General features: G+C 31.0%; 1 protein-coding gene across 9 annotated transcripts; it reads right to left on the bottom strand.

Moving 5' to 3' along the window:
* Positions 1–1,411: 1,411 nt before the first annotated feature.
* On the bottom strand, positions 1,412–9,883 carry LOC141457034 (sorbitol dehydrogenase-like). Of its 9 annotated transcripts, none has more exons than XM_074133536.1 (9): positions 9,692–9,883; positions 8,400–8,455; positions 8,288–8,325; positions 5,940–6,110; positions 5,680–5,839; positions 5,393–5,577; positions 3,980–4,158; positions 2,912–3,033; positions 1,412–1,606 (listed from the first exon to the last, which is right to left on the bottom strand). In XM_074133536.1, exons 3-9 carry the CDS (start codon positions 8,292–8,294, stop codon positions 1,432–1,434), a joined length of 999 nt encoding a protein of 332 aa, XP_073989637.1. In that variant the 5' UTR covers positions 8,295–8,325; positions 8,400–8,455; positions 9,692–9,883; the 3' UTR covers positions 1,412–1,431. The 9 variants fall into 9 exon arrangements, with proteins under 9 accessions (XP_073989637.1, XP_073989639.1, XP_073989632.1 ...); XM_074133538.1 differs by having other exon boundaries at positions 5,940–6,074; XM_074133531.1 differs by having other exon boundaries at positions 8,292–8,325.
* Positions 9,884–12,596: the final 2,713 nt, after the last annotated feature.

The raw sequence follows: 12,596 nt of genomic DNA, 5'->3' as shown, positions 1-12,596 counted from the left end.
TACTTTCTTAAATTCATTACCTTTGATGATTAATAGATTTAAATGCGTAAGAAACTCTATAATGTTTGATGGACGATCTGGTGTTTAGTTGTTACTTCAATTTGGTCTATGTTCAAAGGTTCAAAGTCATCATGATTTTAGAGAGAACAAGAGAACACTGTCCAGAGGCCGGCAGTGCAGTGAAAAAAGCTCCGGGCGCCAATACCCTTAGATGTTGATGCGCCTTAAATAGCAAAAACAAAAAAAAAACGCTATTTTCTTGTAAGTTAGAAAGCGTATTCATCCTCTTTACAGAATGGCCTGTTGGTGAATAAGCAAGTTCTCGGCATAATTATTAGCTCTTCACAACCTCCTAGTCCCAAATGTTTATTGAGTAGTACAAGAAAATCTGTGTTTTATTAACATTATTTAGCATATTTTTTTAATTAATTAAAGAATAACCACAGATCTAAACTCGTTAAACGAAAGTCCTTTCTTTCGAAATTGGTACCTAACACTCATTTAACATCATACAACATTTTCTTCTTTTTATTTCATTTTATTATTTATAATGTACATTTAATATTTTTAATATAGTCCTTAAATTAATTAATTTTAAAATTACATGATTGCAAAAAAAGGTACTGGATTTGATGTTACTGATCTATTATATTCTTATGGTAAGTGAATTCCTTTCATTCAGCCGACGCTGTTTTCAGGACTACTTTTTTACAATTAATCACAGTTTCTGAATACATTTTTAAAATAACCATTATTCATGATATACCTTTCGAAAGGTGATTGTATGTTTTTCATGAGTAGTGCTCGTTTTTAACATATATAATATTTTTGAGAAAAATGAAGTCAAAGTTTTTGAAAAAAAAAATAGAAACTTGCTACTTCTCATGTTTGGGCCATAAAGTGAAATACTTAATATTATTTTGAATATATATTAGCTTATTTTAAAGGAAATTTAACCTTCTTTCTAATGAGCTTATTGAAATTGCTGTAGCTTTAATAGTTTAAGAAATATAGACAACTGTTTGCTAAAAAGTAGTAGTACCTTGAAAAAACATAAAATTAAAGATATCTATAAAGCGGAGCTGAATCGAGCCATAATTTATATAGAATTTTTTGTTGCAAATGATGCCCAGAATCGCATCCCGAAGTAACAGTAGTCTTAAGCTGAACACCCTGTATAATATTTGTCGTATGCATTTCTAAAATTTGGCGGCACACTTCAAAACTTTCGCGGCATGCAACAGTGCCGCAGCACAGTGGCTGAGAATCACTGCTCTAGAAACTTAATTCACTTAAACTCTAGCCAAACATGTAAATAATAAAGATTGCACACAAATTATACACTTTTTACAATCAAGTTTCAAGAATTAGTCGTTAAGAAGAGAAATGCAAGTTATCTTTAATTAAAATGTTTTTTTCATTTAAAATTATTTATTTTTTGTTCGCATGTTCGTTATAACATTCTATCAATGTGATTACATTTCCACCTTGATTCACTCGGCCACTAGTAAAAGCTTCCAGTGCATGTTCTAGGGGTAATACAATAGGGTTTAGATCTTTTACGTTAATCAAACCTCCCTTTAAGTATTGTAGTGCTTCTTGGAAACTGCAAATTAATAATGTTAAAATCTGATAAAACAAACTTCCTTCCATTTTTAAGTGAATACAATTTAAATAAATGGATAAATTTTCTTCAAAGTTGGAATTGAAACAAGGATATTTTTTCCAAGAAATATATTATGAAGCAGACCTCTCCAAATTTCAAAAATCCATTTTCTTGGTACAATATCTCTAAAAATAATTACTCTCAATTTATGTAGATAGTATATAACGTTTAAAGAAAATCAGAATATTAAATAATGGACCAATCATGTGAATAAGTCTATTCATTAAAAATCCAATCATATTTTGAGAACTCTGTAAGCGATACGATATAGGCATCTGCTTAGATATATCATGTAATTATAATCTATTCTTACGTGCATATAAACCATAATTTTTTCTACTTCAAACATTTGTCTAAACAAATTATTTTTGGAGAATTATGAGATCTGAAAATCGGGCTTAATAAAGGAGGAGAGTTCGAAAAGGGCAGAGAATTGAACCAATTATACATCTTAAAAACGTCTAAGAGCAATCCCCACCAACATGCTTATACAATAGTGAAGAGTTTTAGTTTAGGAAAATTTGTAAATTACATAAGGGATTGCAGTAAAAGAAAATTCCAGAAACTGAGTGAATCTTTCTGGCAAGATTCACATCTTGAAGGTCATTAATTAGTAACAATATTTCATGTTAATTTTTTTCACGAATAATTTCATTATTGTAATAAATGATCTTGAGAGAAATAGGCTTACATAAGGCATTAGGAGAAGGAATAGTGCGGGCTATTGTCTACAAATTCTGGCCTTCAGACTACAAAAGATTGTATACTCCCTGTACTACAATATCAAGCTTTAGTGATTATAGAGCGATTGCTTGGAGGATCACAAATCAAGTATATTTATATATTGTACGAAAGTACTTGTGTGATTCGGCTACTATCGCAACTAATTTGGTAGCGATATTAATCCCGCTCAAGATAATACTTTATTTATGTATTAGACATACTATCTTATTAAACATCGTGTAACAATTTGTTTGCATACAATTAAAATCGCCGGGTAAAAAATGAAGTTCGGGATTTCGTGAAAACTAAATTAACCAAGGAGAGTCAGTTACAGAAAAATCGGAAATCTTTAGCTTCTCTTATTAAAGTAAAAATCTTTTCTATTCTAGATTGAAAAAAAGATTCATTCATTAGGTATTGAATGTTGTAGCTGTTATTGAATGTTATCTGGGTTGCTGATTCAAATTAAGTATTTTATTTTCTTTAATTAAACTAAATAAACAAGCAACAATTTTAATTTACCTTTGTCCAACATTATAAACTCCTCTGATATCAATTTCTCTGCTTGCCACTTCATCTAGTTTCGCTGCTATTGCTCCCGGCTTTGGATTAACAGCAACAATTTGGCCTCCACGTCTTGTTATCTGTAAATATATCAATGATTTTTATACGTCGATAATAATAACAAATTATGTTGGGCTTAATATTTACACGGTTTGACAATATTGTACCCAGTTCATTGTCATGCTTCTTCTAAGTTGAAATTTTTGCTAATATTCAGTTAACTTTTTCTCATCAAATGAGAGGAAACTTACAACAAAAAAAAAAAAGGCTTATATACATTTTTAACATTATCAAAGTATATTTTTATCAGATAACTTTCAAAATTCTTCCGAATCATATTTTTCCTGAAAATTTACTACAATCTTCTGGGCAAGATTTATGGTAGGGTTTTTACGTGGTCATCACTCAATCTTGCTCCATCCAATAAACTTGTGCGACAATCTAATTTAAACTGGATTCACTGACCCCCTAGGACTCCTTACAAATAATTTTTCAGTAAATTGTTTAAAATAAAAACGATAGGTTAATATAAGTTTATAACAAAAGGATTTTTTAAGTATAGTCTTTTTAAAGAAATTTATATTCTTAATTTTTTTTTTTTCGGCATTCTATCAATGCTTTAAATGTATCTTTTTGTAATATCTGTAATGATTTTATATTGCCTTGATGTGGTAATTTTAAGGCTTTTATTTCAAAAAATCAAAATTTTTACTAGACCACTTAGTGTTTAAAAGAGTATATTGCAGAATTTATGTTTTACAGAATTGAAAAATTTATTTAGGGGCAGCACTGCAGTATAATAAATAAAATCTTAAGACTCGGATATGGTGGTTGTACATATATTAATTTTTCATTGATTTTTGTTTTTGATTTATTAATTTGTTTCTTCACTTCTGCTTTGTTTTCATAGGAAGTAAAATTAATCTTAAAAGGATTAGAAAGGTTGTTAAAGAAAGTATTGCAGGTCCGAAATTCAGTTTCAAAGACAATTTAGAGCTTTTATTCTACACTTAAAAATTTAACTACCGTTGAAGCAATGTGAAATGAGTCACTGCTATTGACTGTTTCGAATGTAACATCTGGACCTTGTCCCATTATCTCTTTAATTATCTGTTTGAAATATAGAGGGTCACCATGTGGTTTAAGCTTCAGAACGAATTCTGCACCGAAGTTACGTGATAAATTCAAACGATATTCACTTCCCTCTGAAACATTATAAATATAATGTAAATAGTAATTTTTTAAAAAATAATTTAATGAAAATTATCTAAATTTAATTAATATCCACAAAAAGGTCATTTCGCATGCTAGCAAGACTAATTGATAGAAGATCTAAATTTACATAACAGAACAAACTTAATGGTTCAAAACATTGCTGCCAGTAGATGATCCTAAGAACTAGAGGAGTATGGATCCACTAAGAATTCTGGGCTTTACCAAATTCAATCCTAACACTCCAAAATCCTTCGTCAAATCACCAATGCTTCTTAATATGCAACTAAATCCTCCATAATAATCTATCAATTCCCTTCGTTTTCGATCTGATAAAATTCCACTGTTAAATTTACCACAACTTCACATCTCCTTCAAATATCACTCATTTTACTCCAGAATCACGTTTGCTTTTTTTAATTTTCAATTTAAAAAAAAATATGTAAATAGATACTAAAAGAAGAAATACATTGCGTTTTCCGCAATGCTTATTATTTGTCGGAAAAAATATAAAAGATATTCTTCACATTGGAATCTTCCAAATTATTTATACCAAATAGAGGAACAGTACTATACTCAAAGCCAATTTGGAAATTTAGTTCAGAGTATTCGAGAACACCAAAAAAGCAAACCAGAAAAGAGAAACTCTACAGTTACAAGCAATAACAACATACAAGATTACTGCTTTGCTTTTTTTTTGTATACATATATAAAAATGCTAATCTTACTATTGATGCAAATAAGTCCAGCAACTGAATTATACCAGCTTTTACATCATCTATTCGCTGAATATGCTCTGGAAAAATGAAGAATGAAATTGTGTCGCACATCTGAGTCTGACGGCCAGAACATGGAATCTCACGCTTGATGAAGATTCGGCAAAATCAGCTTAAACATTTAGAAAGTTGAAAGCAAAACTTAGATTATTACTCATCCGTCTGAACTCCAGAGAACCCAAATGCACCTCGTCTTCATTGCACTGCCTTTACGGAAGCGACAAATTTATTTTTCAGATTTTCTAACCACTGTATTTCGCATGCTATGATCGGATTCTTATCAGTGTCATTTTCTGTTAAGAATCTTTACTGTATACATTTGCACAATGCTCTACACTCTGAAAGTTCCCTTTTCTTTTATAGTTGAAGCGAATAGCGCATTCTACAAATAATACTGCACCGAGGGGTGAATAACCATGGCAATCGATGCAAAAAAAAAAAAATACTGTACCTATTACAAAAATGTTCTTAATTCCCATCATCTTGCAGGTTAGAACTATGGCAATACCCATGAAGCCAGTACCAATTATGGCCACTTTAGAATTTTTATCCAAAGATGCTCTCTTACATGCATGAATCGCTGAAGCTATTCCAGTACACATAGCTCCATCATCTAGGCCAATATGTTGAGGTATCCTACACAATCCATCATATTTTACTATTATCATTGGCTGCATTTTAAATGTTTAAGAAGCAGCAATAATTATTTTTTACAAAAATTGTAAATATTTCACTAACTTATAGCAGTTATGCATTGGATGTGCAATGTATCGACATAATGCTCCAGGCCGGTTTCCTGTTCCTATGAAAGTGAATCTTGTACAGAGATTATAACGACCCTGGTAGCAAAATTTACAATTGTGGCAGGATACACCTGGTTCAATAACCACCCTGTCTCCTGTAATATATATACAAATCTATATTAAAGTTAAATATTATGAAAAATTATAAAGGGAAGGTATCTTTTGCTTTTCATATAAGACAAAATAAATGTTAACCTTCTTTGAAGTTTTCTTCAACTCCTACTCCAATACCTACTACGACTCCTGAAGCTTGGTTGCCTAGTACAAAAGGAGTTGTGTATCCTGCCTGCCGACCAGTTGGGCCCTTTAGGATGTGGTAAAAATCTAATTCTGATAGACATACATAACCCACACGAATCAACAGCTCTATTAAAAATTATTAAACATATTTTTATTTATATCATTTTTTTAATTTAATTTTTTTTTTAATTTTACAGCGCTAAGAATGTTTATAAATTGATCAAAACAAATTTTTGCTTAAAAAATATAAGTAAATAAATTAAATAAAAAATAAAATCTTCAATGAATACTTCCTCTGACTGATATTCGCAAGGTTCTAACTTAAACATTTTCTTCAAACTGAAAAATTTAATCCTACTTGATAACTAAATTATAAATAATATGAATTCTGTGAAAAAAATACATTACATAAAATTCAATCTTAACGTAAGCATACCCTTAACAGCCACACAAGCACATAGTCCGTCTCTGTAATCCAGAGATGATTTTGTAAAAACCACTTTTTGTCTCAGAGGACTTCAAAATGGAGGTTTCTGAGGAAAACTCAAATATCTGCTCATTTACAAAACTTTCTCTTAGTAGAATAAGAATAAGTGAACTAACCCCAAATCTCTTGTAATTAACGCCAACTGTGAATAATTAAATATTAAAGCATTTAAGAATCTGATATTTTAGAATATAGATCACAAGCGTTCTTCTGCAAATTTGCCTCCACGGTACGATGGGTTGTAACAACTGCTAATAACGTAGCAATAAAATCTATTTTTTTTTTATCTTAAAAAGAATTTTTATTATTTAAGTGCAGCTAACTCCAGCACCTTATCATAATAAAATTCTTAAAGTTTGCAAACCATTAAGGTTTATGTATTTGGCAGTCAAATAAATTATTCAGGGAAGAAGACTAGGAGGACAGAGAAAGCATAAGGTGAACAAAAAAAGTTTTATTTTGACCAGGGACAATTTCCTTAAGAAACAACAAAAATTAACATAAATTATAGAAATTAATATTAAAATATATTTAGTTAATACCCTTTTTCCTTTTTGACAGTCTAAAAAGTTTGAGATCACTTTTATTATTTTATCTCATTTATTTTTATGGAAGAATAAAGAATGTACAAATAAGGAATATAATAAATTCTTTTAACCTCTGTGACTAATAAGGAAAAAGAAAATTTACATAATATATTTTAACAAAAGTAATATTGGTAAATAAAAAAGAAAGAAAAAAAATTAAAAGAGATTTTTTAGAAATTAAGTTATCAATGACAATAAGCTCTTTGAGCAATTCTAGTAAGCCTGTTTGCCCCAAACAATGAAAATAATTAAAGCATAATGCACTAAGAACAAAATACAAATAATTGGTTGAATTAAACCAATTATGACTGCATTGAGAAACTAGTGACAGTAGTTATTTTATTTTTAAATCAAACTGTGACTGTTTTATGGATTATTGATGGTGGTAAAGGGTTCCAGAATATAGCCAATTGTAACAGAACTAAATTTTGAGGTTCTGAATATAGCAAGGTAGAATTTAATATCTATAAAGGAACTAATGAACCGATTAAATAATTGTTCTGGAAGTTGATTGTTGAACAGCATGAACAGAAAACCACCGAGGAAATTCAAAAGCATTCAAGAACATTTTTCAACTTTAAATTCAGCTACGCATATTTCATAACCGAACAAAAAATGTAAAGTAAGAAGCGGGAATACATTAGCTGTGATAGATTGTTGAAATTTTGTAGGAATATCACTACCTATTATTCCTATTTTTATTTATTTGATTTTTAAGGGAAGCTGTCTAGTTGTTGAAGAGTAAATAAATAATGTAAGTTACAATATAGTTAGAGATATGGCAAATTCTTGAGTAGGTGTGGGAACTACAAGTAAAAATTTAATGTGAAAACTCACAGTTCTTTTCTTGAAATGCAATCTCGAAATCCCACTTTCTTGGAACTTAGAATTTAAACTAAAAAGGTAGTTGGTATCTGTATTATGGAGAATTACTTTAGTACATTATATTTTTAAAGAAACTTGAGTTACAGAACCCCGCTTATGGCAAAGTTCTTTGAACAAAATTCAGATCAATTTCATGGAACTAAGTTTAGTTTGTACACCAAATTCATGTGAAACCATTTGTGACTCACTAACTCACAGAAAACGCGAAAACATAACCGAATGGAATAAGTTGAAAATTAATTTTTTTAAAAAAAAATGAAGCTATTTTAATAACTAAAACTCTAAAGTAGTAAAAAAAAATGTTTAATAATTTTTGTTTCCATAAATAATCAATGTTTATTTACTTGCCATTTTCCCTAAGAATTGGTACTGGTCTTACTTCCTGCAAGAGGTATTTAAGATAAACGTTTGTAATATTTATGTAAAATAAATTTCATAAGCAAATATGATACATACAAAGCTTACATCATTGGATCGATGCAATACAACTGATAGATTTATATCTTCATCAGCTGAAACAAGGGGTCATTAATGAGAATTATTTCGCATTGTTTTTTACACTCTGATCAACTAGAGATCAGTAGTTTCCATGGGACGTGTGCTCTTTTGAGGAGTCTGAGCAGTTACGAAATAAATAAGTAAACAAACAAAATATTCTGAGAAGTTGTTCTTATAATGCGTTTAATGCTGAAAGTTGATCCATATAGGGATAAATTTAAATTACTTTTTGTTGCTATTTTGCTCGGTAATCAGAATAACCTGATTTTTTTTTTAAAAAATCTTATTCTGATATGAAAAACAGAACAGTAAAACAAAATCTTAACAAAGCTTATTGTGAGCCCCAACTAGTCCTGTCTGATCAATCATTTATAACCACAGTTGTCTTAGTATTATTCTAAAAATCATCATTGGCATCAGGAAAGTAAACGAGACTAATACTGACATAAAGGGGAAACATAAGCAGTGGCCCCCAAGATGGGCCTACCCACAAAATACATTTTAAAAAATAGAACTTTGATTTTTAAAATATCTGTATTTCATATTGGAAATACCGCTTTGATAAACAAATCATTCGAGCATTACAATTGTACGCAGTCTTACCGTTCAAAAATCGTCATAACTGGCACTTAAGTCATAAGATGCTCCCTTTTATCTGGATCTTTATCCTCCATAATGACCTAAATATCCCTTTCGTTTTCATTCTGGTTACATCTAGGTATAGAAAATTTCACACATTCCTTTTCACCTAAGATCATTTTCTGGTTTTCTAATTATCATTTACCACTCTTCCTAAATACCCTTCGCTTCGCCTGAAGCAAAAGTGCTCTAGAGACATCTCATTCAATATTGCAAATTTCTAGTTAGGAAGGCTCCAATGGGAATGTAATTTTTATAATCTCTGCGATCTCTTTTACTGTACAGTTATAAATAAATAAATAAGAAAAAAAAAGAAAGTGGTTTAGAACCGACAGCAGTAGTACGAATGGCGTGTTACCGTGAAAAAAATGGAGTTCTAGAGGCAGAAATTGATCGGATCGATTGCGCGGTAAACTACTATTTGAAACAAGTACTCTGATTACAAAAAAATTAATCACAATTTCTTTAAGAAAAATTACATAATTAATCCGGCAAGAAATTGCACTCAAAAGAAACCCAATAAAGTTTTCCTTTTAATTGGAAATCTGTTTTGAAAATTAAATTTTCTGAAGATAATTTAAAAACTATTTTATAAATTAGATTAGACTTACGTAATAATGATTTCATTCTTTTAAAGTAGATAAACATTTCAAAGAGTCTTCTGGTACAGCCTCTGTACATTATCTTTTGGAGACATGACATATACGCTTTTCCTTTGGTCTGAATTATAATGAAATGCAGACAGAATCATGATAATTCAAGATGTAAACAAAAATCATAGAGATGTAAACAAAAAATCATCTGTTAAAATAATTCAGAAATAATTGCATTTTTTTTTTTTTATAATAGAAACATTAATAAAACTCTTTAAATAAAAAGATAAGTTTTTAACCACTCAGCTATCGAAGATTATTTATATTTATATTTTATTGTAGTGTATTTATATTATTCATTTTTATTTCTTGCCTTTAAGGCAATCTAGCTGATGGCGTACAAATCTGTTCATCATGATTATGGACGAAGTTTTCTTCTACCTTCTAACACCTGGAATCATGGCCATAATAAACATTAGGTCAATGATTCTTCATCTTAGGTGTTAGGAATTATTTTCTTGAATCTGCTGGACGTGTATTAGGTTTAATGTAAAACTACATAAATCCAACAGAACTCCTTAGGTTGTTGCCATCTACAGCACTTTATGGAGTATAGATCAAGTTCCATCTGTCGTTCTGATGCGACAAAAACAGTGACAAATTATGTAGCTCTTGGAAGAATGACCACTGTGGAAACCGAAGCAATTTTTTTTTTTTTTACCAAGCGTAGACCAGATCTGGAATTAATGAATTCTAGGAGGTTTGGTACCATAAGGTAACTTAAGGGAGACGCTGGACCACAAGCTAGCCTTCAATCACTATGTGAAGGACAGGATCAACCGCGATAAGAGGACTACAAGAGCATTGTTTGCCTTCTTCTCTAGCGACTCTAAAATTACTGGAGAAGAATAAGTTCTTGCTGTAAAAGATGGTGGAACCCACTAGCTGCTGTATGCGACCTTGGAGCCAGACCTACAATGCCAACATCCAATGTCTCAAAATAACTTTCCTCCAGTTCTCCAGTTCATTATGGAAATGGTGGAGAAACGTATTCCCGTATCTAGCGTAGCAATTATCAACAATTTCTGGCCTAATAACTTAACATATTTGACAAAACAACTTGGCAGAAATATTGGCTAATGCTAACATTAGATGCAGAAGGGTGAAAAGCGCCCTTATGTAGCATCTAGCTTGGGTTTTATTTTTAATTCTTCCTTTATTAAATATCCTTAATAATTACAATTTTAAAGTAATGGTGGTGTTGTTAGTAGTGTTTCTAAGCGTGAAACTGGATTTTTAATAATTAGGGAATATAATAGAACTCTTCTAAATTGGATTTTCAAAGGAGAAAGTTGCAAATGAAAATTGTAGATCTATTACAATATATTATATAAGTGCATAAGTTCATACAGTGTCATTAGCCCAGTTTTCCTGAAAATTTCTAAAATCCAGTGATATCGGTTTTTGAATTGTCCACCGTTGGTTAGATCTTCGACTTCTTGTTTTCCGCGGCACCTAGCAGAGAAAACTCGGGTAAAAATCGCCCATAATGCTGCTGGTGTGAATCAATTCAGTATTGTGCTTTCAGTTTTCGTTTCCAGGCTCATGCTGTCATTTCTAAACAGAATTAAAGAGAATCCCCCTTTCTTTCATTGCCATCCTACTTGGAAGACATTCGACACTTAGTTCAGAACTTCGATCTTGCAGCTAGTTTCCTGCAATAACTATCCTCTTAGTGGCCTCTTACAGCTCCTTGACTGGTGGGGAACATTGTTGTTTGTAAGTTACCATTTAACAAAAACAGAAGAAACAAAATTTACAGATTACAATAAAGGAAGAGAAAATAATAAAGAAGTGAAAGAAAAAAAAAAAAAGCTTTATTTATTTAATGCACAGAAGCAAACAAATCATTTAGTAAAAATCTCTCTTCAGAATTAAACCCTAAAATATCTCTCGTACTTAAGTATCCCCTTGTTGATGTTATCTTCTACAAATGACTTCCCAGATATTAATTATCTTTCTTGTTTGTGACGCCTTGGCCATTATTAAAAAGTTTTCATAAATTTTCCCAAGAGTTGAGGTTGTACTTTACTTCCTAATTACCCTAACTGATCTCCGAACCTTTATTCTCTTCGTTTTCTTGGTTTTGGCTAAAAACAAACAAAACAAACGTAGAATTTCATTAAATTTTAAATTTATAGATTCAGTTCTTTAATTGAAAAAGATATGTTTGTTGGAAATTAAACTTTAAAAAAATGGAGAGAAATATCCATATTATTACCCTGTAATAAATTACATACTTCAAACTAATTGACCACTCTCTCTTACGACCAACATTCTTATCAGACGAATTTTGCAAGCATTTTCCTAAGCTAATCAGGGAAATCTTGGTGGTAAAAAAGCTCTGAGGCGGATGTCGCCTAAGATGGTTCCAGGTTGAGGAGGAGGAATTATCCAGGATTCTCCAGAATATGCAGAGCCAAAGAGAAGAAAAATAATATCTTGTTCTTCCCTCGCAAGAATAATAATATTAATTAAAAAAATATCTTTAAATTTTTTAACCTTACAACCATCTACAATTCAATACTGAGAACTACCTATTATCCTATTCTTTGGAAATTCTCCACCATCTGTATGATACCTAAACCTTCAAAACCCACGCATCTACCTTCCTCTTACCGCCCTATCAGCCTCCTTTCGATTCTAGGCAAAATTTTTGAGAGACTCCTCCTACCACGCCTTCAAGAAAGTTTTGATGGCCTTGAAATTATCCCAAATCATCAATTTGGTTTTCGCAGTTGCCACTCTACAATCCAGCAGGCCCATCGCGTTGTGGACACCATCGCTACATCACTGGAGCTTCTGCGCTGGAGTATTCTTGGATGTCTCACAGGCCTTTGACCGAGTATGGCACAAGGGTTTG

This window comes from Rhodnius prolixus, unplaced genomic scaffold, assembly GCF_049639745.1.
Source record: "Rhodnius prolixus isolate KJV_2025 unplaced genomic scaffold, Rpr scaffold_10, whole genome shotgun sequence".
Lineage (NCBI taxonomy): Eukaryota > Metazoa > Arthropoda > Insecta > Hemiptera > Reduviidae > Rhodnius > Rhodnius prolixus.
Note: the sequence above shows the minus strand (reverse complement) of the source record. Positions and strands in the feature narration are given on the sequence as shown.